Source organism: Netta rufina (genome assembly GCF_964035555.1).
Source record: "Netta rufina genome assembly, chromosome: 1".
NCBI classification, from domain to species: Eukaryota; Metazoa; Chordata; class Aves; order Anseriformes; family Anatidae; genus Netta; species Netta rufina.
The window spans coordinates 42,058,338-42,084,570 of record NC_140123.1 but is presented as its reverse complement, the minus strand read 5'-3'; the positions used below and the strand labels follow the sequence as shown (position 1 = coordinate 42,084,570).

General features: G+C 33.0%; 1 protein-coding gene across 4 annotated transcripts in view; it reads left to right on the top strand.

Moving 5' to 3' along the window:
• DACH1 (dachshund family transcription factor 1) overlaps positions 1-26,233 on the top strand; it is a gene marked incomplete at both ends in the record, with an annotated part of 368,264 nt that overhangs the window by 309,665 nt on the left and 32,366 nt on the right. For all 4 annotated transcript variants that reach the window (XM_084306366.1, XM_084306365.1, XM_084306364.1 and 1 more), the window contains 4 exons: positions 8,273-8,424; positions 17,921-18,068; positions 22,594-22,737; positions 23,239-23,307. In XM_084306366.1, coding sequence (XP_084162492.1) covers positions 8,273-8,424; positions 17,921-18,068; positions 22,594-22,737; positions 23,239-23,307 — 513 coding nt within the window. The remainder of the gene's footprint in view (positions 1-8,272; positions 8,425-17,920; positions 18,069-22,593; positions 22,738-23,238; positions 23,308-26,233) is intronic.

Sequence of the window (26,233 nt, the reverse complement as noted above, 5' to 3'; positions counted from 1 at the left end):
GCATTTGTATCTTTTTCTTACATACTCAAGAATCCTGAACCTACTACCCAGTATCCCCATATAGTTGTGTTGGTTGAGTTGATCTGATTATTTATTTTTTTGATTACCTTATTCATTTTAGCTGTAGGAGTGAGGTGTACATGTGGGGTAGGAATTTTAGCATGTAAAAAGCTTGGGATCAGCTTTTCTCAGTATGTTCCTGCCTTGCTAGGCATTTTCAGACTGGTCATCTCATTAAGTGTTCTAATTAATATATTGGCAATCTGAATATTATAAGTACTTGATAGTATTTTTTTCTTATAAAGAATAAGAAGTTATTAAAATATTTTGGATGCCTTACAGAAAAGTGAAGTATAAGAGAATATAAACATGTGTTTCAAAATATTGGGTTTCTGCAAAAAGAACGGTCACTGAGCATTTTACATATTTTTCTAGAGCTTGATGTTTTCTCCTGTTAATCATTAGAAGAAACATGACAGCATTCTGTATGAATGTCAACTGAAACAAAACACTTAAGTTTATCATAAGTTTATCAAAATAGCTAAGTTTATCAATAGTTTCAGTTTTATAATTTCTGATCAGATAATAAAAATTAATTCTGACTTCTGTGGTGGAAGACCAGCTTAAGCCACCACAAATTCAAAATGTGTAAACATCTTCTGACTTCTCTATTGAACTTCTATGGCATATTTATTTGTGAAGTGCAGTACTGTTTACTTTTGTGTTGCCTCCTTACACTGGGTGCCAACATGCCTGGGCAACCTCATCTTCTCACTGGCACCCTTGGGATTGGGTGTGGGACTGGTTATGTGTTGTTGAATGAATGACAATTGATGAGTCTTGCACAGTCACTTCATTCACTGTCTATTCATTTTCTGTTTGGCCATCCAATTCATGGTGTCAACAGCCTACCAATAACATGGGCCATGTGACAAAGCAGCAGCAGCACTGTAGCTTAGTACACCATAATTGCAACATGGCCAGATATACACTTCCTGAAAATGCTGACTTTCTGACTTCATTTTTTCCTGAAGAGAGTGAATATTAGAAATATTAACTGAACATGAACCAAAACAAACAACCCCCAAAACAAACAAACAAACCCAAACACCTGCAACACAAAACAAAAAAGTGTGTAAATACAATGCAGTTCCAGGCATTACCATAAAACCTTCATCTTCAGAGTATTACAAGTTAACCAAATGTGCTTAATTTCCTTCTTTCCAGGTATTTCTTTACTGTGTAGATGATTATGGACACTCCTCAGTATGATTTGAAAAAAGCTGAGTCACTTGTATGAACCTATACGGACCACACTTGCACAACCCTTTACATACATGTACACTTATGCACAGAAGCCCTTCTTGATATGAAGCCAAGAAACACTCTTTTACTCATTCAGTATTGCCTAGCTGATGATACTCTCCAGCTAGCAGAGTACTAATTGGGACATTTGACATGAACCAGTAGAATACATTTACGCTTTTCTTTTTTTTCAGCATCCAGAGCACAGATGGCCTTAATCTGTATTTGATACCTGCCAGTAGCATATAATGATCTGTAAGAAAGAAAGAATGGACATAGTTCTCTTATTTAAGAACTTCAGGTTGCAGTATTGTCAAGTGCCTTGTATTTATATTGATGTGTTGTTTAAAAAAGTCATTAAAAATATTTCTTATACCTTTCTAACCATTATTTTTTCCATAGGAATTTGTATTGCTTCAGGGTTAGTTACTGTTAGTTACCATCAGGTATTCAAGATACTTCTACTATGTAGTTGTCAGATATTTGCAGAATTATTTTTTTGGAATCACTTCTGACTATCTTACTTTAGTCTGAACAATTTTATGCGCTTCAAAAAATGTATGAAAAATTCTGTTTGTGAACAGAATAATCTTTGTTACCATGACAGAGAAAGAAGATAATTTTGTTTGGAACATTACGTATTATGATGCCAAATTGCACAATGTGGAAGTAACACTGGCACTTTAATGTTTCATTAAACAGTAAAATATATTTGTTTAAAAATATGTATGATAATTTATTCTAAAATATTGTGAAATCCTTAGAATAAATAAATCAGTAAATACTGTTTGACCCAACCCTTATCAGTAATAGGCTGCAAAATAAGATAAAAGTTATTAAAGTAATCCTTTTATTGAAAGAGAAAATTAGATAAGTTGTGCTGATTGACTCTGAGGCTCTCCTAGGGACACGTAAAGTGAAGAATAAACTGAACTTGATCTAGTCCAAAAAGCCTGAAGAAATCCTCACAGCTGGAACATCACCACTAATTACGTTTGTTTTTTGGATATACTTTGCCAACTCTTTTCATTTGTATATAAAGATGTTATACCAGTAATTCCTTAACAAAACTAAAATGCACAATATTTAAAGAGCATGTTTTTTATACATTTGATTTCACCATCAGTAAATTTCATTTACACTGAAGTACAGCACTTAAAACACTACAAGAATTACTTACACAAAATATACTGGAATAAAAAGCACAGTTTTATTATTTTGCTATTTCTTGCTGAGTCAATATAAATTTCTTCCTCTGGGTGCTCTTTTCTCCATTCCTTCAACACATAATCACAGTCCTATTATTTTTCTCAAAACTGTCCACCTTGAGTCTCCTTCTCTCCTATTTTCTCAGCTCAGCTTTCCTCAGTTCTTGATTAGTCCCTGTCTCCTAGTCAAGTCATCCCAAGTTTCCAAATCCTCATGTCCCAATTTTAACCTGCAATACATTTCTTTTTCATTTGTGCTTAATGGCTTCTAAGGCATCAGCACAGAAGAGCACTGGAACTGTGAGTAAGAGATGTCCCTAATCGTATGTTCAAAGAGTAATTCTCCTGCTGGCTCCTATTTGCTGCTATGGAGACAACTCCAACTGCAGTATGCTCAATGACACCATGCAGCAGTGAATGATGAGCTGTAGGGATTAGATTTTCTTTAAAAGGATTAAAGAAATACTTGAAATGCATTAGCTAAAACTTCCTCTTTTCCAAAAATGAGAAGCATCAAGTTAGAATATCTTACTTTCAGCGATAAAAATCAGACAGAACAGATGGGGCAGTTCCCCCATCTAAGCCTACCTTCGAAGTGGTCGTAAAAAACTACTCTTACCATTTTTTTTTTTTTTTTATCTGTAATTGTTATGAGTGGTATGCAGACATATATGTTCTCTAAGATATATTTGCACAAATATGTGTTGGCAAAAAGGTACAAAGCTATTGTTTCCAATGTATACATCAAAGAAATATTCTTTGTAGCTGTGGTCCTTTCATTGTAAGCTTGAAATATGACTAATATGACTAATCTTTTAGTCATATTTCATTAACCCAAAGTCAACACATCAAGCCAACAAACAGAACTAGATGGAGAGCAATTGCAATGGCACTGTTAATCATGAGAACTCCAGCCTCTTTGAAACGGTACAGACACAACTATGCTTGCCACAGTTGCAAAGTTTTAATTTTTAGTATCCTGGAGAACTATGCTTGACATAAAAAGATGAAACTGAAATGCATTAAAAATGGGGGGTGGGGTTGGGTGTGGGGGAAGAAAAGTGTTTTGCAAAAGTTTTCTGGCATATTCCTTTTACAGCTTGTAACAATCTTCACTATCATCTCAGATTGTTCCTACTTATGTGCAGGGTGAATCTTGAAGGCCGGAAACTATAGAGCAGACAAATGATATGGGAATTCAGCAAGAAGCTTCCTTCCTTCTTTCCTTCTTTCCTTCTTTCCTTCTTTCCTTCTTTCCTTCTTTCCTTCTTTCCTTCTTTCCTTCTTTCCTTCTTTCCTTCTTTCCCTTTCCCTTTCCCTTTCCCTTTCCCTTTCCCTATCTTCTCTTTCTCATCTTTCTCACTCTTTTTTTTTCCTCTCTTTCTTTCTTTCTTTCTTTCTTTCTTTCTTTCTTTCTTTCTTTCTTTCTTTCTTTCTTTCTGTCTGTCTGTCTTTCTGTCTTTCCTTGCTTTCTCACTCTTGCTTGCTTGCTTGCTCTGTCATCAGTAAATGTGGGACCCCTCTTCTTCCACTGTAATATTAATCAACAGTTAGAGAATAATTTAAATAAAAGAGCTTCTCAAACCTAAAAGCTCTAACTCTGAGGAAGGTGAAGTACAGACTTATAGAAAAAACTTTTTATTGAGGGATATTCAACAATGTAAACCAAAATCATAATTTGCAAAACGGAATAGATTGTTTCTACAAAAAATATATTTACCAGATTTATGACAGTAAAAAGTGAAAATAGGATCCTCTTTCATCATTCAAATGCTAAGAATGGGCCTGTTTTAGAAACAAACATATATGAATTATTTTACAGAGAAAAACAAAACAAAACAAAACAAACAAACAAACAAACAACAACAACAAAAACAAACACATAAAGATGCATTACAAAGAGCAATTAAATGATTACAGAAAGGCAGTAATCTGTGAAGTGTATTTTGAGCCAGTCATTATCTCTTGCTTTCAAATCCTGGCAATATAAACATTCTCCAGTCTGATTGGTGACCAGTCTCAACTTATCCTACTTGCGTTTAGGAACATAGACAACAGAATGGCTACATTCATTCATCCGTTATTGTTTAAATAGCTGTCACAGCTTCCAGGATGTCTGTTTCCATATATCTAGTGAAAGAACAAAATAGAATGCCAACAAACCAAATACAGTGAAAAATCCTAGACGTATTTGGCTCAAACCAGCTGCTGTTCAGATAAGATCTGGTTTGAAAAAAACTAGGTGAATTTTTGAAAATGCGGAACAATGGGTTTAGTGGATGTAGCATTTGAAAATAGTTTAAAGATATGTGTTGTTTTCAGACTTGCCTATTATGGTGATTTAGTTCTTACATCAAGGCACAGATTCATCTCTGTTCAGATACTATAGAGGTTTCAGTAACAGCTTGTCTTATTTTTATTTGCATTTATTTATTTATTTATTTTAAATTTATAACATCTCAGTTCTCAGCACAAGCAAAGGCAGGCCTGGACACTTCTGTTGTTCTCCCAGCTCTGACAATGGAGTAGCAGATTGACCCCCGTTCCCCTCTTTCCCTGACTTGTCTTCATATGCTTTCTTTGATTTGTTCAGACTAAAAGTGCCAGATCTCTGTCTCCCAGCAAGGTCTTATCATTTCTGCATTGTTGTTCCATCAGTAGGTTAATGACAATTAGTATTTCCTCTTTAACAGTTTAAAAGATTCTAGGTTAATGATTATTTGGAAACAAAGATATACCACTGTATTGAGAAAAGGTAACTTCTTCAGTAATGGAAGATTTTTAAATGCTTTAATGTCAAGTGCTCATTTTATTTTTCTACTGAGATATGTCGTTATGTTTTAATTGCCTGTGTTTACTATGTCGTTTTTCTCAAAAATGCATTTTTTCAAGATTTCCTCAATCATTTTTTTTATCTCACATCCACAAATATTCATACTTCCTGTGTATAATAATGTACATTTGCTCTGTTTCAAACATTCAAATGCTCAACCAAACAAACATTCAAAGTTTATTTCACATGGGACATCAAGAAAACAAAGCCACATTAGTCTGACTTTTTTTCTTCTAAGTTTCATTAAAATAAGTTCATAGTAAGTTCAGCTCTCTAGTCTTACCCTTCAGTGTAAATTTGTTTCTGTTATTTATTATAACATAGGAATTTGGATGTTATTTTGAGCTCATACCATTCTGCATAACTTTAACTTCTTTGAGTTATTTTGCCTATTGGAAAATAGCAAAATAAAAAATTGTGCCAGACATTGCTAAGAAAACCTCTACAAACATGCCTTGAGTATGCGCAACGTACAGTAAACAACATATATTTATATTTAAAGTATGCAATAGAAAATACAATCCCTTGCCTAAATTCTCTGATAATGCCTGTGTTAGCAGCTTTCTGTATCTCAACAATTGCATGGAACAGCACAGTTTTTAAGCATATTAAAATCTATGGATTTTTTAAGTGGATGAATTTTATCTAGTATGTTTTAAAATATTTTGACAGTTTGAGACCTAAAATATTAGCAAGATTTTAAGTTTTTTCAGAAGGGATGAGAGATTTTTGGCCCATTTCTGTGACAAACGTATGGCATACTTTTGCATTTTTATGAATCAATTCAATGATGCATAGTATTCTTTCTATACCATGCAAATCCAATACCTTAATTGGGATAAATTTAAATATTTTTTATTTAAATTAAATTATTAAATTTATTTTTTTTAATTATATTTTTTAAAATTATTATTTTTTATTTATATTAAAATTTCAAATATATTTTAAATAAATTTATTTATTTTTAACATTGCATAGGAAACATTTGGGAAAGCCATATTTGCAGCAAACAAAAATAGTACTGTGCAGTGTTTATCGACACCTGGGAATACCTGACTTATTTATCCATTTTTTCTAATATGGTGAATATGTCTATAATATTTTAAAAGTTGTGAAGAAAAGAAACAATTCATTTTTGGGGCCAAATTTCAGTATGTTGTTTTAAAATGACTACAGAGATATCCATGTTGTTATGAGGTACCATGAAGACAGAGGATGGATTTATAGAGTACATTTTTCAGATCCTTTCCATAGAGCATGTCAGCTGATGCTCCTCATAAAGTCAGCAGGCACTTCTAGAGGAGGATTTGCCTTTTGATGCATCCACATGATGATTATAATAGATCAGATGGATTAGTGCCTTAAAATGCTGTATGTTTCTTTCCGCTAACTACAGAAAGAGCTAAGTGGGACAAGCCCAGAAGCCTGTTTTAGCATTTCTGTGCAGGGATATTATGGGTGAGGCTTTTACTCTAGCACCATTCAGTGCTGGCCAGCACAACTGAGTTGGCAAAGAGATGGGACAAGAAGACTGCACCTAAAAATGGTTGCCAGAGATTGCTTCTGTGTGGAGTGTTGCTGGAAATGGACTGTTGGAATGAACTGGGGCTTGGAGTTACAGGTTTTTTTTGTCTATCCAGGATTGCTGAAACTTAAACTTTAACCCTCTCTTGCAATGGATTTAAATTTTCCTGTCCTTAGACTATTTTCACTTTAGAAAATACAACACCTCATTTGAAGAGAGAGTTCTTTTTAGGAAAATAATATCAAGATTTTCATATAGTGCAAGTCTGGCAAACTCTTCTGTAGTCAAACAGGTGTGCAGAGTTCTGTAATAACGTAAAGAATACATTCTAATGCCCTTGAATTGTATTGAGATACATGAATATGTGTCAGTTAATGACTGTGCCCTTGGTAAGAAAAGTATGTAGAGATATATGTATCTAAATATATGTATAGATAGTTTTCCTTTTGAAGAATTCAGATTAACATCTAGTACAAAGACGTTGACCTAAATTTCTATACCATATCATATTAACAGTAGTCTAAAAATATTTCAAATATTAAAAAAAAGGAAGAAAAAAAAAGTGTATTGAAGCCTCTATCTTTTTTTTTTTTTTTTTTTTTTTTTTTTTTTTTTTTTAATTTCTGCACTTTATAATCCATTCACAGATTATCTGTGACATGTTAATCTTAGTGGTCTTCAAGCTGGGGGAGTTTTTCCTGTTGTGATGTGACAGCTGATCAAATCTGATTGTTATGATCTCACTAAGGAATTGAACACTAATTGTTAGAAAATATTTGTGTTAAAAAAAAAAAAAAAAGGCAGTAATTGTAGCCATGCTGTTAATATCATTTATTGTTCAGAGTATGTTTTCATTGTGGGAATCAGGTATACTTTCTTGATTAATAATGCATTGAAGATCTGTAAATTTTCTGTGTTGCAGAATCTTCTGAGATGTAAATGAAAACATTAAGAATGGGAAGGGTTAATTGTGTGGGAAGCCTTGTATTCAAATACTTCTCCTATACACAATATATGTCATGCTAGAAAATATTCTATTGTTACTCCAAATAGAACAAGAACTAAAATGAGATAATTGGGAAGGTGCCCATAAAGTCAGTCTGAATATATTATCACAAGTATATGTGAGATAATATTTGTTTTAAAAAGATTCTATGGCACTGTAAACTCAGTCTCATTAGAGACTGCATTTAAAAGGCTTATAAAGTTACTCATTAATGTTATCTTGTTGTATCTCCACAGCTTTTTCATTAAAGAAAATTCAGCAGAAAGCATTTTCTCCTGATAGCAGGAACCAATTTGCAATAAATGTTCTGGAAACCACTAGGGAAGCCATTACTGAGGTCTAATAAAAACAGACAAGCGTAACTTGTTCTATATTTTTGTTTCAATCACATACAGATGAGACCCCACTCTCCACACCAACCGCAAGAGACAGCCTTGACAAACTTTCTCTAACTGGGCATGGGCAACCACTACCTCCAGGTTTTCCATCTCCATTTCTATTCCCAGATGGATTGTCATCCATAGAGACCCTTCTGACTAACATCCAGGTAGGCCTTTCTGTACAGCAGCTTAAAGGGATGGAGAGGAGCCAGTTGTTCAGTTTTGTCTAAATTAATACAACCATTCTTGCCTAATCAGTTTATAAGATTATTTGGATCAACTAATTTACTGAAACTTTCTAGTAATTTAAGATTTAAAGGAATCACAACAAAAAATGAATTTAGAAGCTGTCAGATACAGTACATAAAAATAGATTGTGTATTAAACCACAGCAGAGCATTCAGTGAAAATGACATTGGTGCATTTAACAACATTTACCTTAAATGCTCTTTTTATTACAGGCTAATGAAATGTATCTTACTGTTTAAGTTTATCTCATTAAGTAAGCAGAGAAACTTTTCTTTAATAAATAGTTATTTTAAATTGCTGGAGTGCCAAGGTGGAAATGATATTTAAAGCTATTTGAAATGTGTCTCCCATAGAAATATTCACAAAAACAAAACAAAACAAAACAAAAAAAAAAACACAGACACACACAAAAAGAACACCACTTCTTTTATAAATAAGCTCATTTAACTTAAAGTACTGTCTTCAAAGAATAGACTTCAAAGGGTATTATCAAATTTTCTGCAGATTTCCTGTGGGTAGTCAGCATGTCTATTGAGTGTACAGTACAGTCTGATTCAAATATTGTTCAAGGTGTACACTTGCGTGTAGCATGAAGCCAAGATGTTAGTGTTTTATATTAGAATGAAGATCTTTTTTGTCCACAAATTCAATGAACATATGTTTTCCAGATGGAATTTTTGCAACAATATAGTTGTATGTTGCATGCAGAAGCAAAATGATAGTGCAGGAAATAATGCAGCCATATTGTATTCATTATAGATGAGCCTTGTTTGTGCAGCTTATAACTTATAAAGTAATTTTTACAATACTTTTTTTTTTCTGCTCATTTGTGTAAATGCATCAGATCAATTCTGTTATACTCAGCAAACACTACACAAAGTAGGGCCAAATCCTGTTCATTTTACTCTCTTAAGTAATCTTCAAGTTTATGACACTTCAGACTTGTCTTATGAAACAATTGTATGATATTTTCATTAGTGATAGTTTGAGATCCGATCATAAAACAAACAAACAAACAAACAAACAAAAGCAAAAAAAAAACAACCACGCCATTTAAGAATTTATAGAAATTTCTAGCAATTGAGTATTGCTGTATTTGCCTAAACTGGTAGTTTAGGCATTTGTGGTTATGCTTTTAGGATATTAAAATTCTAAAACAAGGTAATTCTGCAAAATATAGTATTCTTCTCATTCTCAGGTCTGTTGTAATCTGTAAAGAACTTTTTTTTTTTTTTTTTTTTTTTTTTTTTCCCAGAGGAAGAAAGACAGTAAAGTATGTAATGTTTTGGCTATGCATGCATGTACAGGAAAGTTCCTAGTAATTTTTTTGACAAATGTGTGCACTCAATGTCTCTAGACAGCAACCTAATGAACAGAGCATTCAGCATCAACAGGTTAGCTAATCTTGTGATTGAATATGAAAGTACTGCAGTACTTCAGGATAAATGACTAGGATTAATTTGCCAAGAATGCATTCAGTTTTGACTTACAGAAAATGTGAATGTGAAATTCAGGAATTGCTTTTTTTTTTTTTTCCTTTTTCTTAAACTAATCTTATATGTTGAAGAGATTAAAGGAAAGATCATGACATTATTTTTTTATTTTTATTTTTGTTATTTTTATTTTTATTTTTCTACTTCTGCTCCTTACTTTGAGTTTCCACATCATGACAAATCACCAGTCAGGGTAAACAGGTGGGTTTTAAAGCCCTTTGTATTTTTTCACTTTGTTCCCATGTCTCACTACATCATTCCCACAGAGCTCTGGGAATTCTTTCACATAATATCAAGACATAATTTTTAATTTTTTTTTCCCCATACATTTCATCTCCGTCAGGACTACTTAAAAACAAAACAACGTTTTTCTGTCTCTCTATATAGACAGACATTATAAATATAATTATATTTATATATATAATTATTTTCCTAACTGTGTAGAAATAGTTAAGTATTCTCTTTAAACAGTAGAGTCTGTTACAATAACCTGTACACAACAGTGACAGTTTCTTTAATTGGTGACCTAGAAATGGTTTCCATTTTCAGTGTTTCTTATAATGAGAGGAGGCTACCTCAGACAAACAGGTGAACTATGCTCTTTGATACTGACACTTTCAGAAGTGAATTTTACATATTTGACTACAAGTTCAAACTCCTTTACAGGATTTTTGGAACAGGACAATTTTGTACTATGGCCAGTGCTTGTAACATCATTTGTGACTTTATTAGGAAACACATAAGCACCACCTGAAATTTATGATGCCTCTAGTACATGAGTCAATTCCTCTTTATTTTCCTTTGGCCCAGGTTAATTTTGCATCCTTTTCAGTGCAGAGGTGTGGATTCAAAGAAGACACGGAGTAGTAAGCTCACTCACCATTATCTTGTTCCAGCTCTACTAACATTAATGACAGAAGTTATCAACAGTGCACCATGTCTGACTTTCTAGAAAAGATCATCTGGCCTACAGTTTGTTCCCTACCTCTGCTGTTGAGGTGCTTTTGAGTACAGATAAGATAACAGCAAATCTAGCTAGGCTAAAAACTAGCAAGGACTAGTTTTTATTTTTAGTTTTTTAGTTTTTTAGTTTTTTAGTTTTGCTAAACACCATTCCCTTTTTCCTAAGATCCCACATAACCAAAATACAGACGTGTCTTTTCATAGGATGGGTATATGTCTGCCTGTGAAATGCACATCTTCATTAGGTGACCTGCCAAATGCAGTGATGGAGCATGCCTATATTTTAGGATTATGAAGATCACATGAATACATAGACAAGCAACCCTTGTCTACAATAATCTGTATGGATGTAATGGTGGATACCTGTGTTGTAATACACTCTGTTTATTCAGTTGTGTGAGAGGAAGGATCTGTGTCACAGAGAACATGGGTGTCTCCAGAAGCTGTAATGTTTGTCCTGGTTTAAAATATGGAAAACAGAAAATGTAGTATTAAACTTTGTCAGGGTTAGGGGGATCCTAAATCTGACCATGGGGTTGGTGCTTTTGGGTATGTAAGTAGACAATTTGTGAACACTTTTGATATTTGAAAAAAAAAAAAAAAGTGCCAAAAAGGTCTTGAAGGTATTGAAGAACTTAGATGACAGCTGTCACTTGAGCTTGGTGTCTTAGTCCTCTTACTTCCATTGTAGAAGTCTGAGTCAGTCTTTAAAATTGTCCACTAAATTCTAAGCAAGTCTGTGTTTTCCATCCATATTAAAGGTAAATGAATAATGCCTCATCAGTAATCCATAATTCTAGGCTAGTATTAGATAAGTCTGTTTGCTATAGCTGTCATCAGATGCTTTTTAATATCATAAACATTTCTTTTTTTATTTCTCCATAAATACCTGTTGTGGTTTAACCCAGCAAGCAGCTAAGCACCACACAGCCATTTGCTTACTCTGCAACCCGCAGTGGGATGGGGAGAAGACTGAAAAGAAAAGTGAAAGAACTTATGGATTGAGATAAGGACGGTTTAATAAGAAAAGAAAGGAAAAAAAAAGAACCCTAAAAATGAAAACAATAACAACAACAAATGTTAAAACAAACAACAAAACAAACAAGCAATGCACAACACAATTGCTCACCACCAGCCAGCTGATGCCCACCTTGAGTAATGGTGTTCCTCTCTCCCTCTGCCTCCCCCATCGAACTCCCCCCAATTTTATTGTTAAGCATCACATCATATGATATGGGATATCTTTAGGCCAGTTTGGTTCAGCTGTCTTAGATGTGTCCCTTCACAGCTTCTTGCACATCCCCAGCTTCCTCTCTGACAGGGCAGTGTGAGAAGCTGAAAGGTACTTGGCTCTCCATAAACACTGCTTAACAACAACTCAGTGTGTTATCAACATTATTCTCATCCTAAATCCAAAGCAGAACAACATACCAGCTACTAGAAAGAAAATTAACTCTATCCCGGCCAAAATCAGGACTTAGTAAATACTTATTAAAAAACAAAACAAAACAAAACAAACAAACAAACAAAAACCACAACTCTAATATTTAATTAACTATACATTTGAAGAGGAGATAATCACAATATACAGAATCCAGAACAATGAAGACATACATGGGATTGAAGACATTACATGGGATTGAAGACATTACATGGGATTGCTGAGATATAAATAATTAACTGTAACAAAGTATCAAATAGACACAAAATAAATTAGATAGGGGCAATATTTTCCTATTGAGAGAGTTCTGATTAAGTGATATCTTTTCCTTCACAATGTATATTTGTTGATTTCTTCCAGATTAAATTCTGGAAGTCTATGTGCAGCTGCAGAGTGGATGAAGGGTGATGGAAGGTGGGTCACAGCAAAATGCTATGTGGGTACTAGTGAGAAGGCTAAAGATGTTTTCATACTTCTCACCATTTTAAGTCATGGCCCAGTTATGCCAAAGTCTGTTACAGCCACAGCCTTTCGTAATACTGCAATATTCCTGGGTAATAGTGATATTAATTTAGGCTTTTAGAATCTGAATATTCAGTCTTAACCCAGAGAAAAATTTCTATTAATATCTAATAGATGAATTAGTTTCACCAATAGCTACATTTCTCTGTCAAGACTGTATCGTGTTGACAAAATTTGCTGCTATTTTTTTTAAAAGAAATATGTAAAATAAGTTGCAACTATCCCATTTATATTAATAAAATAAATACATGATTATCAACTAAATTCCCTTATGAAAACAAAGCAAACAACTAGCTTTATTGCTGTGAGTCTCCTGCACTGTTTCCATCTACAACTAAATACACAAGGGAAAAGTATTACAAACACTGGATAAAGTAAAAATTACTGCTTTAATTCAAGTTTTGTTTTTTTTTTTTGTCTTCTGCTAAAAGGCAATAGAAATTTATTCCTCACAGAAAATGTTAATGAAAAATATCATTTATATTTGTACAATATGCCTTTACCTGTGATGGAGATACTCAATCTGAGATACTACAAAAATGTCTTCCTAAAGTTGTCTGTAGAGATAGTCAAACTGTGTTATCTTAGCTTATGTTGCTAAGTTGGCACTCAGTTATAATTTGCAGAATTTTACCTGTGGAAGAAAGTTAATACAATATATAATAAACCTTTTTTTTTTTTTTTTTTTTTTTTTTTAATTCCCAACAATAATGAGGGCACACAAATTATATGCAATCTCCTACCTAAAAGAGAAGTAGTGTTATTTGCAAGTGTTTTCAGCAGGAATAGCTAATATATTACAAATTTCTGGAAGCTGGGAGATTTGATGGGAAATGTGAAATGCTTCTCTACATTCATGCCTTATTCTTTTAGTTTTCTTTTTTCACTCACTATGGGAAATTGCTGGAAACAAAAATATTCTAGGCAGACCACTGTATTAACTAGTAAGGCCATTTTTAAGTCATATATAGCTATGTAGCTAACTGAAGTTTATTACCTGTAACACACAGTAGGTGAAGCTAGAATGAGGAAAATTTCTATACAACTTTTTTTTTCCCTACCCTTTGAAAATATACCATTTTTTTTAGTAATTTATTATTATTATTATTATTATTATTATTATTATTATAGTTGTTGTTTAATAGTGATTGATAATACCAGCTTTAAGGCTGAGATATCTTTAACATTTAATTTCGTAGGGATCAGTAGAATGTCCTAACACGATGCTGCTTTCAGAAGTATTAGAGATATGTATTAGTTAGTGAATGGGAAGAAATAGCAACCGTACATCAGCATAACTTTTTATTTAGAACACTTCTGGAGAATTTATCAGTGAAAAATATCAGAACAAGTAAATGGAGTAAACAAACCAAAACCAGATTTAACTATAATTTTCCAGGGAAAAAATGTCGACGTTTTACATTACACTGAAATAATATATATATATATATATATATATATATATATATATTAACAGTGACAGAGAAAGGAAGAATAGCATCCCATGTTTAAAGCCTGGCTCCAGATACTGTATTAAAAACAAGTCTGGAACCTGAGCATGTTCACTACAATCATCATTATCCAGCCTCTGTAACATCTGACCTTCCCTAAAGGGAAATATTTTCCTTTTGTTAATGCCCTGTGTTGCACTGCATTTCCCATTGTCATTGGCAGCATATTGATTTAATATCAGGTTAGAGGATTAGCCATAGCAAATACAAGTTGGACATACTGCATTTTGTATAATCTTTTACAGATGATCCACTGGGAGAATTAATAGAATTTCATGCAACTCTGAAATTGCTATTCCTGTTCCAAGGGGCACTGATGATTTTTAGATGCTCTACTTTTTAGTTGCTTTTCTCAGCCCCTTCTGCATTAAATAAAGGGAGATATTGAATGTTTCCAGTATTTTTGCATTAGAGATGTCATTGGCAACAGCAGTACTTTTGCATATGCATCAGTTTGGCTCTCATGCAGACTTTTTTTTTTCACATTGGACGCCTACTGATGTGCACTGATTTAACTTCTAAAAATGAAACTTAATTTTGTGTAGCTTATAAGTAGTCCCTAGTGTGTCTTGGCTTCAAAAAGCTAATATTTTTCAGACATAATCAGCAGCAATAGGTAATGTATTACCATTAGCTACGTTAGCAGCAAGGTTTTTTTTTTTTTTTTTTTTTTTTTTTTAAAAAAAAAGGTTGGAGGAGGAAGTATGGTGTAGAAAACGTAATACGCTTTTAGCAGCTTCACACTTTGCAGCAATTCTTAATACAAAGTTACACACATCAGTGCTACACTAGCATTATATTCCATGTTTATTCATAATGATTGTTTCATATTTAAAGAACACCAAAATATTGTGTTTTGTCAGGCAAAGACAATAATAATTTACTAGTAATTTATTTTAAACTGCTACTGATAATACAACCAATCAACGCATTAAGTGGTGCCAACATTGGCAGCTTGCTAAATAATCTCTAGGCTTTGCACTGAGAGTACATCTTTCAAAGATAAGTCAACAAGAGCAATCAGAGCAGAAAATTAGAATTTGGTATCTTAGAATTAAAATACAGCTAAACTAAAGTTTTAATTGGGGTGATCTAAAAGGGCACTTGATGTAATGATCTCTTTCATTTGTTACTAATTGTTCGTTCCTGATGAAGAAGAAACATGTACAAGAATGTAGTTGAATTGAGTAAAGATGGCAGTTATTTTAGCAGGTCAATTTTATTGTTAAATATGATGAATTGCAAGAATTTTGGAGGAGGGTGTTCGTAGCTTTAAAATTATTTGACAGTATACTTTTTATCAACAAATACCCTTCATATAATTTTATAATTTCACTTGATCTAGTTTATTAGTGATTTGGGTGAATCACATGTTCTATCTAGTAAGTGATGAGTTGGAGATTAAAATATTCTAGAGTTCAAGCACAAATCAGAAACAAACATTAATAAATAGCTCCTTCCTGAATTTCATGGTATTTCAGAAACATCCATTATTAACCAACCATCCACAGTTTATGATGGTTGTAAGCATAGATGAATGGGGTAGGGGAAGTTGATTTCAAATGAACAGTAACATTCAAAAAATAGATTGCAAAGTTTTTATAAATGTTTTAAAGTATATTTTGCTTTGTATATGTGTACAGAACTTTGTATATAGCTTTAGGAAATTTTATTTAGTAGTCACCGAGGTTTAGCATTCACCACAAAATATCTTTGTGTTTTGGATATTTTATAATAGCTTTTTGTTCTTTTAAAGAAAACTGCTAAAACTCAAAATATATTTGTAAGCACATCTGTTGAGATCCTGTTAGATATTTTCAAATGCGGTTCTATACGTCTATAGTGTATATTGTTTAAGTGACTATATTGACCTTGCACTTGGAAGGTGTTTAGTTCTCTCTGCTTCTATGGACTTTATAGATTGAACTGTAATAGAGCTGCAAAGAATTAAGCTCTGAGAATTAAACACTTGAGGCAAAAATTTACTTAATGAAGATGAAGAGTACTGAAAATAATAGGCCCTGAAAACAGAATTAAAAGAGATGTTTGAAGGATACAGATTTCAAAGTAGTCATTAAAATTAGGAAGACTAGCAGGAGAAATGTGCAGACTAACACATGAAGAATGCTTTTTTTCTTTTTTTTTTTTTTTCCATTTTTAAGTATCATATTTCTCACTTGTTCTTTGGGGGATATTTCAAAGAATTTTAGTGAAAAAACTTGAAACCCAGAATCTAATTTAGGAAGTGTGCCTGCGTGGTGAGGGAACTTATTTGCGAGCTGTAAGCATGTCTGTAGTACCTGGTTCTGAGAGCAGGTCTTGCGAACCTCTTCTCTGTTAGCTGAATGCTTCCCTAACATACCTGCTAGAGACCTCTCAGTCTCTTTTATTGGCATTATTTTGCTTTATATTAAATTGGGTCTATGGAGGTAAGCTGTGAGGAGACTTGCCTAAGATATACTATAGGTAGGTTCATATCCGTACAGGATCATATATGCATAGCCATGCTTAATTATCTACTATATTATGATATCTTCAGGAGAAGAGATTGAGATGTACACCCAAGAGCCTGACAGCCAAACTTCTGGAATACTGAATTATTTTCTGTCCATATTTATTTATTTCTATCCATCCTATTTCCTCTCCTCTTTTTCATAGCTTATCTCAGTGACCTAACTAACTAGTTATTAGCTATGCTAGGTTCTGTCTGTTTCCTGTGAAAACATTTGTGGAATTGTGGAGTTGAATTCTCAAGAAAAAAATAGTATAGGCTGAATCATTATTTCCTGATACAATAAAACAAAAAAGGTAGATTTTTTTCTGACCATCCCAAGTCAAGAAAGTAAGAGACAATTATGTTTTGTCCTCTGCTGTGAGATAATAATTGTACAAGATGGACTTTTTAATATACAAATGGACTTTTTAAGACAAAGAGATCTTCCTGCTTTGTGAATGTCCTCAGCTTAGTATCCCAATAACATAATCTTCCTTGGAAATAATATGACATATAATAATAACTAACAACTAACAACAATAAGGAGCTTGAGCAGTACTAGAGACTGAATTTATCATTCTGTGGGTGACTGCCAATTCTTTTTTCTATGGAACAAATTTTTGTTTTGGTTACAGGCAAGTTGCTGATATAGTTTGTTTTGTTTTGTTTTGTTTTGTTTCTAAATCTCTTATGAAGAATAAACCTACTACTATAACTTTTTCACATTAGTTATATGCATAGTTAAAGACCAGTTTATGTCATCTGTGAAAGCTTGACTCCCTACTTTTTACAGATTTTTTGTCCACCTCTTAAAATTAACTGGAGTAAAAATTTGCTGTTGATAATTGGGAGGCTTTGACCCAGTAACAGGATTGTTTCATTTGTAAAATCTCACATGACTAATCAAAGATAAATAACAGAAGTTGTTTATTATGTCAGCTGTTCTAACATTCTTTAAACATTAAAATATCCAACTTTATCTTTGAACAGGGTCTACTAAAGGTTGCTATAGACAATGCCAGAGCTCAAGAGAAACAGGTCCAACTGGAAAAGACAGAGCTGAAGATGGAGCTCTTCAGGGAACGAGAAATGAGGGAAACACTTGAAAAACAGTTGGCTGTGGAGCAGAAGAACAGAGGTATCTTCATTAAACAAACATAAATACCTGAAATATATTTTCTATGGAAACCTATTTTTCCATCAAGCACCGTGTTTGATCAAAACTTTTCTCCTACACTTATGTTATGTTTCTGCTGACTGCTATACAGGAAATTTTGCACCCTGCTGAATCCTGATTCTGCATAGGATCTTTATGAGATTTATAACAAACGTGCCTTTTTCTTGTGTATGTGTGATATATATTTTTGTTTGTTTGTTTGTTTGTGTTTGCTTGTTGTTTGTTTGTTTGTTTTGTTTTGACTTGTTCCAACGTATCAGAAATGTACAGCACAATTATAAATGCAGAAGTTGTGGACTTTGTCAGGTTGTGATCATTATGAAAAGGAATATCTACTTAATACAAACACAACTATTATCAAATCAAAAGCTGCAAGGTGTTATGAATTCATTTTTTTTCTTACGTGATAGAGTCATGCATTGCATATTTAGGTAAATTGTATGTCATAAATATAAAGGTAATAGTAATATGTAAGCCTTGTATAATGCAGCAGTTAAAACGTGTTTATAGAAGGAACAGCTAAGGTTCTTCTTGAAAAAAAAAAACTCACTGTAAATATATATATTTGTTAATTAATTCTTTATAATTTCATTACATTATTAGAATGATATAAAGTATATACGTTATATATAGTATACAGTAGATCGTATGTATATATGAATCGTATGTATATATATGAAAAGTGTACTTATATAAATGTATAATATACATTTATATAAGTACACTTTTCTAAAACATTGGTAGTAAAGTTAAGGTAGTTTATAGTGATTTACATATTTATTTGCATTATGAGCATGTTCCCATCTTCCTTTACGGTTCTTCTTTTTTATTTATTGCTCTTTAGTATTGTCTGATTACTTCCCAAGGAGCAGTTAACCTCTGGGGCTAGCTTCCTGTTTAACACAGAACATGACAAGTCAGATAAATATTTTTTTAGGGATAGAGTTATAGTTTATTTTTCTGTGAACCGTTGAGTTAAGGAACCCCAAGAACTGTTGGATTCATGACCAATATCATTATACCTTTAATTAACATTCTACCTGTAAGTCAGCAATGTAATTCTATATCATGTCTTGACCAATTAAAGAGTAGGACTGCTGCATCATTAATTTCCCTTTTAAACTTATAATAATACATTTTTAAAGACAACTACTGTTAACAATTATCACAACTATGCAATGAATTATCCCTTTGTCCACAACTGGCCTATTTTAGTCAGTATACTTGCATTACTTACACCTTTAAATAAGTTTTCTAAAATGGCCCAGTTATTCTTCACATCCATATCTACTTCTGTGTTTCACAACCCCTCAGTCATATATCCCTTTTTTAGAGGACCCCTCTGACCTTACTTGCATTTTTCCATATAGAAATTAAGCACCTCATTTAAGCTAATATTATAAATTCCTTTTATTTCAATAAAGAAAGAGATTCCTACATTCTGCTCTCGGACAAGTAGGTGGTGTCAATTACACTGTGAAACTTCTTTCTCTTCCTGTTTAAACCAAAAACATTTGACTAGGTTGAATTAGACACATGCTTTCACTGGTTAAAATTAGGTAAAAGCAATTTTGCTCAAAGTTCTATGTCAAGAAAGAGCATGTGATAGTCCTTTATTTTACTTAGGATAGTGAAATGAAATACTTTATAATGTTATTCTCAGCACTATGCACTATCTGCTTCTTTTATATGTATCCTTTTAATGATGACATTGCACTGGTAAAAGAGTCTGACCAAAGAGGAATGGTTTGAGCACTTAATAATGGTATATAGTAAAGAGAATTTAATTAGGATGACTATCTTTAATAGTGGATACTTCTGTATAAAACAAAGAAAAATAGTAGATTATTCTTTAAAATGAGCAGAGCCAAATAGGAGAGAAACAAATAAGGTCAGATTGTAATTACTTCGAGAATTTATTCTTCAATTAAAGATAGAAAAATGCTTAGGAGGCTTTACCTGACATTAGTTTTCCAAATAGCAAATGTCATGTCTCAAAGAAAGTTTCACATCTTAATGGAAGCATGAGTAAAATGAGAGAACTGTACCATAGCTCTAGTAAGTTAAGAGTTACCCTACGAAAAACCCAAATACGCTTAAAAAACTACAGCATAGAAACATGCACTCTGTCACACACAGGTCGAAGTCCATTAGATAAATGGGATCTTCAGCACAAGAGCACAAGGCAACCTGTATCAATGTCTGTCTTTTGCTTGTCATGTTAACACAAGTCAAATATTACTTTTTTTTTTATAGAGAGGGGGGATGGGACACTAATTTCACTGCCGCTACTATATGTTCTACAGTGCTGCTTATTTACTGTACTGTTTCCTTCCTTTGTAAATATTCCAATTAGTGAGGCTGTAGGATGTCTCATCAACCAGTGAAAGTAGGATAATATCTCTTCTGTGAGCAGCTACACAGTAAGGGCTTGCTAATTCTGGCTCTGACTGCTGTATTCACATCTACAATGTGTCAGCCATGATGACATTTTAATTCAGAAAGCAACATATGTCTCCTTCTCATTTATTGCAATCACTTTCAAAGTACTTATAGTGAAAACATTAAAACTGCAATGTTTCAAAATGTATTTAGCTTAGCCTTTATATACTAGATGTTTTTTGACAGTGTAAGACAATATGCCTGTAAAGTAGTTGGTACTATATAAAATATATATAAATATACAATAATATACAAAATATACAAAAAGCCAAAATTCCAAAGTCTTGGATGTAACTATTTTCACTACAGGATATGTATTTATATACATTTTGTGTCTGAACAGTTCTGTATAGCAACAAAAAATATCCAAGAGTACCCAAGAAGCAGTTATTCTTAGCATATAAATTACATAGCAATAATTCCCTTTAAATAAATCGTTATTATCACCAGCACAGACTACTGGAAATGGGGTGCATAAACTGGTGGAAGCAGATTTTTATCCTTTCCAGCATTCTTCCCTAAACATGTTCAAGAGATTACTTTGGAGCAGGATACAGGGCTAGATTATTTATTTATTTATTTATTTTAGTCAAATCTAGTATCACCTAATATCTGGTTTTGGTGATGATAATTTTTCTGTAGTTAATGTATAAATAACTGGTTCTCTAGCAAAGGTTGCCCAGGAAGTTGTTATGGAAAATAAGCTTCTTATATGCATGTCTCTGAAAACCCTAAACATGCTATGTAAGAAAGGTTTAGGTTTCGTGGATGTGCTCTACGGCTTTTTGTGATTTCTTAAGAGATTCAGTTTGGCTTTTACTGAGTAGGAAAAAAAAAAAAAAAAAAGAAAAAAAGTTCATATTACCCTTTCCATTGGGGAAATAACCTGTGATATATTCCTTCAATTAGGGAGGAGTTAGTTACTTCAATACAAGTTGTATTTTTGTGGTTGTAAGGTTGCAGTTTGTGCAGTTTGGAAAGAACTCATTGGTAACATAGAAAAAAATCATAATGGAGCTTCTTTTAAACAACCCCTGTATGATTCATTTATATACTGATCTTGTAACCCTTTTTCTTGTAGAATATGAACAAAAGATAGAGGGAAAACATTTTCTAAATTAGTGCCTTCTAGACTGAATTTTAGAAGACTCCTTACTTTCTGAGTATTTTCCCTTACAATTGACATACAAACTAATATTTACGTGGCTGGGGGATCTGTTCAGGTATTCCAACAAGAGTTTGTTATAAGTTCTTCAAGATCAATGAGACCAGAACTGTCAGAGAAGAAAAAAAAAAGTGAAGTTTTTTTTTTTGTTTGTTTTTTAAAGAATAAAAGAAAGGACAAATATGGATAAGAGATAAATACGAGGAAGAGACCAGGCACCAAGAGGCTGGATGGCTTGAAGCAAGCAGCAGCTTGGAGGACAATTTGAAAAATGAGGGCTTTTCTCTATGGAGTGAAGAGTACAGCAGAGCAAGGGCTGAGGTTCTGTTGCATTTGGGGCACTGGCTGTTGGGGGAGAGAAGCCATGGATGAGAACTTGATTACTGTACATATACTATGTGCTACAAGAGATAAAACTGTGTACTTAATCCCTCAAAAACTTCAGCTCCAGAGACAGAGGCATATCTACATCAGATGATGAAAGATGTAAATTTTATTGTTAGTTCCAAGGTTTTCTAATTTGGACATTCACAGATCCTCATATGTTTATTAAAAAAAACAAACAAACAACAACAACACATTTTTTTTTCAAAAAAAAAGAAAAAAAAATACAAACACGTTATGCAGTAGCTGAATATCACCTACAGTTTTCAATAGCATGGTACAGAACAGTAATTCTTTAAATATCCCAGTGTGATTCTCAAAACTCTCAAATAGTTTAAGTTGATATTGTATAATTACTGTATAATTACATGTATAATGTATAATTAATAATTGTATAAACTGTTGCAGTTGTATTGTTTCTTAGAACTCTTAATATATAATCATGAAGCCAAGTTTCAGATCTGAATTTGAGTATACTGATTTTCTTCTTCCTAGCAATAATTCAGAAAAGGTTAAAGAAGGAAAAGAAGGCAAAGAGGAAATTGCAGGAAGCACTTGAATTTGAGACTAAACGACGGGAACAAGCAGAACAGACGCTGAAACAGGCAGCTTCAACAGATAGTCTCAGGGTCCTAAATGGTAAGAAGCTAGTTTTTGCTTCTGTGTCATTAACTTTCAATTTAAGTGGAAGTTCAATTTAAGTGGATTTCTTTGGGGAAGGTGGTTTTATTGAAAATTTAAAGCATGGTGGGAGTGTGAAAAAATAGAAAAAAGAAATTCTTTCTTCTTTCAAGTGATGCTTCTCTCTTTTCTGCTTTGTTAGTTTATATAGTATGTGCAAATAAATTCACTGCAGGGAATGTCCCAACTAGGACAATTTTATATTATTATTATTATTATTTTTTTTAATATTATTTTAAATATTATTCTTTTTCTTCTCACCTTTATGCTTGAAATACCTATTGCTCATTAATCTTTCTAGTCTAACAAAAAATTGTCCTGGCCTCCAGTCATTGTTCAACATTAAAAAAACTGACAAAGGTTGATTTTATTGTAATTCAGCTTTAGAGTAACAGGTTGTAAAAAGGGCTATAAGAATCGAATGAAATATGTGTCAGTCTTACCTTTCTATGCTTCTAGACTCTCTGACCCCAGAGATAGAAGCTGACCGCAGCGGGGGCAGAACAGATGCTGAAAGGACAATACAAGGTAGGAATTTGCAAAAGGCTATAAATCTAGATCTTGCTATATGAGTTTTTCCTCAGCTTTAGACTGCTATTCAAGCATGTAGCCTACCATCTGGGCCACATCAAAACAAGTTCAAACAAGGTCAAGTTCATCTTGCTTGTTTATAAGAGAGAATACATTTTGTGTTGATAGATTTTCTTTAAATTAATAGGTCATTTCTGTTTATACAGTGGAATTAAAGAAGAATAATTAATTTGAAGTAATATCGGGCTGAATCTTAGACTTGCTGAATCTTAGACTTGCTGAATGCATTTTTTGTGCATATGTGTAGTTAGATTTAGGATAACAATGTTTTCAAAGGCCTATTAGAAATATTTTGAGCCTTTTAATGATACGAATGGCTAAACCATTTATCATGTTATAATGGGTAACATTCAAGGCATGACGAGAATTTCAAGCCAATATTCAATGGCAGCTACTGAAAGGTGTGTTTCAATACACTACTCTGAACATTAAGAATAAATACATTGTTTATTCTCTTTGTGTTTTTTTTTTTTTCTTTTTTCTTTCATTTACCACATCCCATTATTTACATTTTAATAAAACAAATCTGCTTAGTAAACTTATACATGAAATACAAAAGAGAGCTTTATTACTTCCCCTGTGAATCTAAATTTGTATATATTGCAAACATCAAGATGCTAGTAAAGAACAAATTTATAAGATAGCATTTGTGTTATACATGTAATGCCCTCTCTAGTTAACAAGCTAAAGCTACCTATGTGAATACTAAAAAACAAAATTAACATTTGGTTTCAATTGTAAACGAAGGTGCATTTTTCAAAGGCAAGTCTAAAATGATTAGCACCAGTAATCACTCTCAATTGCCTTTATTTTCATTTTGATGTCAAACATCTTAACAGTATCATTTGACATCATCTGTGTCTTATTTAATCACTTTTTTCTAATTCGTAAAGCGTTGTTACTAGTGTACCACAAGGAGTCTGTAATAACAGAAAAAAAAGTCAATAATCTTTTAATGTTTTGGCCATATACACAAATACAAAACAGGCAACAAGTCCTTACGTGGGACAAACACACAAGTGTATATACATACATGTATATTGAAGATTTATATTGCATGTTATGTCTGCCAAGTCCGTATTGCAGAGGTCAGAATATGCTAGATTGAATGTTGCCTGGGAAGTGGGTACATATTATGACACATTTGTTGTTCTAGAATCCTGTTTTTCTTCCCATAAAATGCATGCCTGCTTCAAAGCACCAATTGGTCAATCTATTAGCTTAGAAAGAATCCAGACATCATGCTACTTCGTACATCCAGACTACATTACTACATCCAGACATTTTATTATTTATTTATTTTTTGGTACAAAGACAAACTTCTAATTTCTTCAGAGGCCATTCTGTTACAGGAGTCACTGCAGTGTCCGAGTTCCTTGCAAACATTAATTACTTTATCTTCAGACCATACCTGCAAGGAAGCATAGTTTGGAGTATTCCCATTTTAAATCTGTGAAAGTCAAAAAAAAACAGAGATGATAAATTGCTTCACTATCAAGTAACTAGGACCTGATTTTTGAGACTACTTTGCATTTTTGGCAAACGTGTTCATTGTATTCAAATTACTGTTCCCATTGAATCCAGTTCCCTTATGGACTGAGATATTCATAAGACGAGCAACACAGAAACAAACTAAGTATTTTGGAAGTATGTATTCTAAAAGACTTATCCCACACTACGTAGAAATAACACTTCAGCTTTTTAATCATGATCATCCTTTCTTTTCCAGCTCTTCTTTGCCTTCTTGTGCTCATTTAATGTTTCCAATTTTGTAACAAATGAAATCAGGGTCTTATAAGCAACATTCTCAGTAATGTTGACCTTTCCTCGATTTATCTGTCCAAGGTGGTTCAAGGGGATATAACAAACAAACAAACAAAACCCCACAAAATAACATTATTATCAATATCAATATTGATTATATCAATAACATGATTATTTAGTTAAAGACTACCATATAATGATCCTGATTTTGGATTATATTGCAAAGGCAACCTTAATTCTGACATTTCCTGTCTCTGCTTTACAGTATTAACACACACACACATATATATTTAAGGAAAAGAAAAACAAACAAACAAACAAACAAAAAGCAAAAACAAAAACACAAGAAATTAATTTAATCAACTGCAATTTTTTGAAGTTTAATATATTAACTTTAATCATCATATAAGAGTTTGGAACTTTTAGATCTACCATGTGTATGTAGCCTTACAACATAATAGCAAAAAATATAATTGCAGGGCTTATTGTCTTTGTGGATCAGCTGTTATAGGGTGACAGGTTTCATAAACAGTCGATAACAGATGGGTAATGCTGTGTCAGGACTCTTTGTGTTTAGCTCCAATCCTCCAGAAGGAGGATTTCCTTTCCTTTTTCTGTGTCCTCTTTAGCATGTTACACCTATACTTCTGTGTCCCAGTTCCTCCTAGTTTCTCTCTTCCTATGCAAATTCCACCTTTTGTCAACCACTAATCTCATTTGTTCCTGTGTCATAAATGCTTTGTTCTTTTCTCATCTTGTTCTTTTCCCCACTCCAACTTCCCAGTCCTTAGGTACCATTCTTACAGTGTTCTTTCATGAACTCAGTTTCATGCCACCCTGATTATTTCTTTCATTACAAGATTTTTCTCATCTATCTGGCTATTTCTGTTGCTTCCTTCTCTTGTCCTGACATTTCTAGACTCTGCACTCCATTAACATTCCCTGTTACCAGACTTTCCTGTTTCGTAACATATCTCAGTCTGTATTCTCCATTTATCCTGCCTCACTGTCAAGTTCACATTTCCTACTAGTCTATACACATTCTGTTTCTTCTTCTATATCTGCCTGGGAAAGAGAAGAACTGAGAGATAAACAAAGA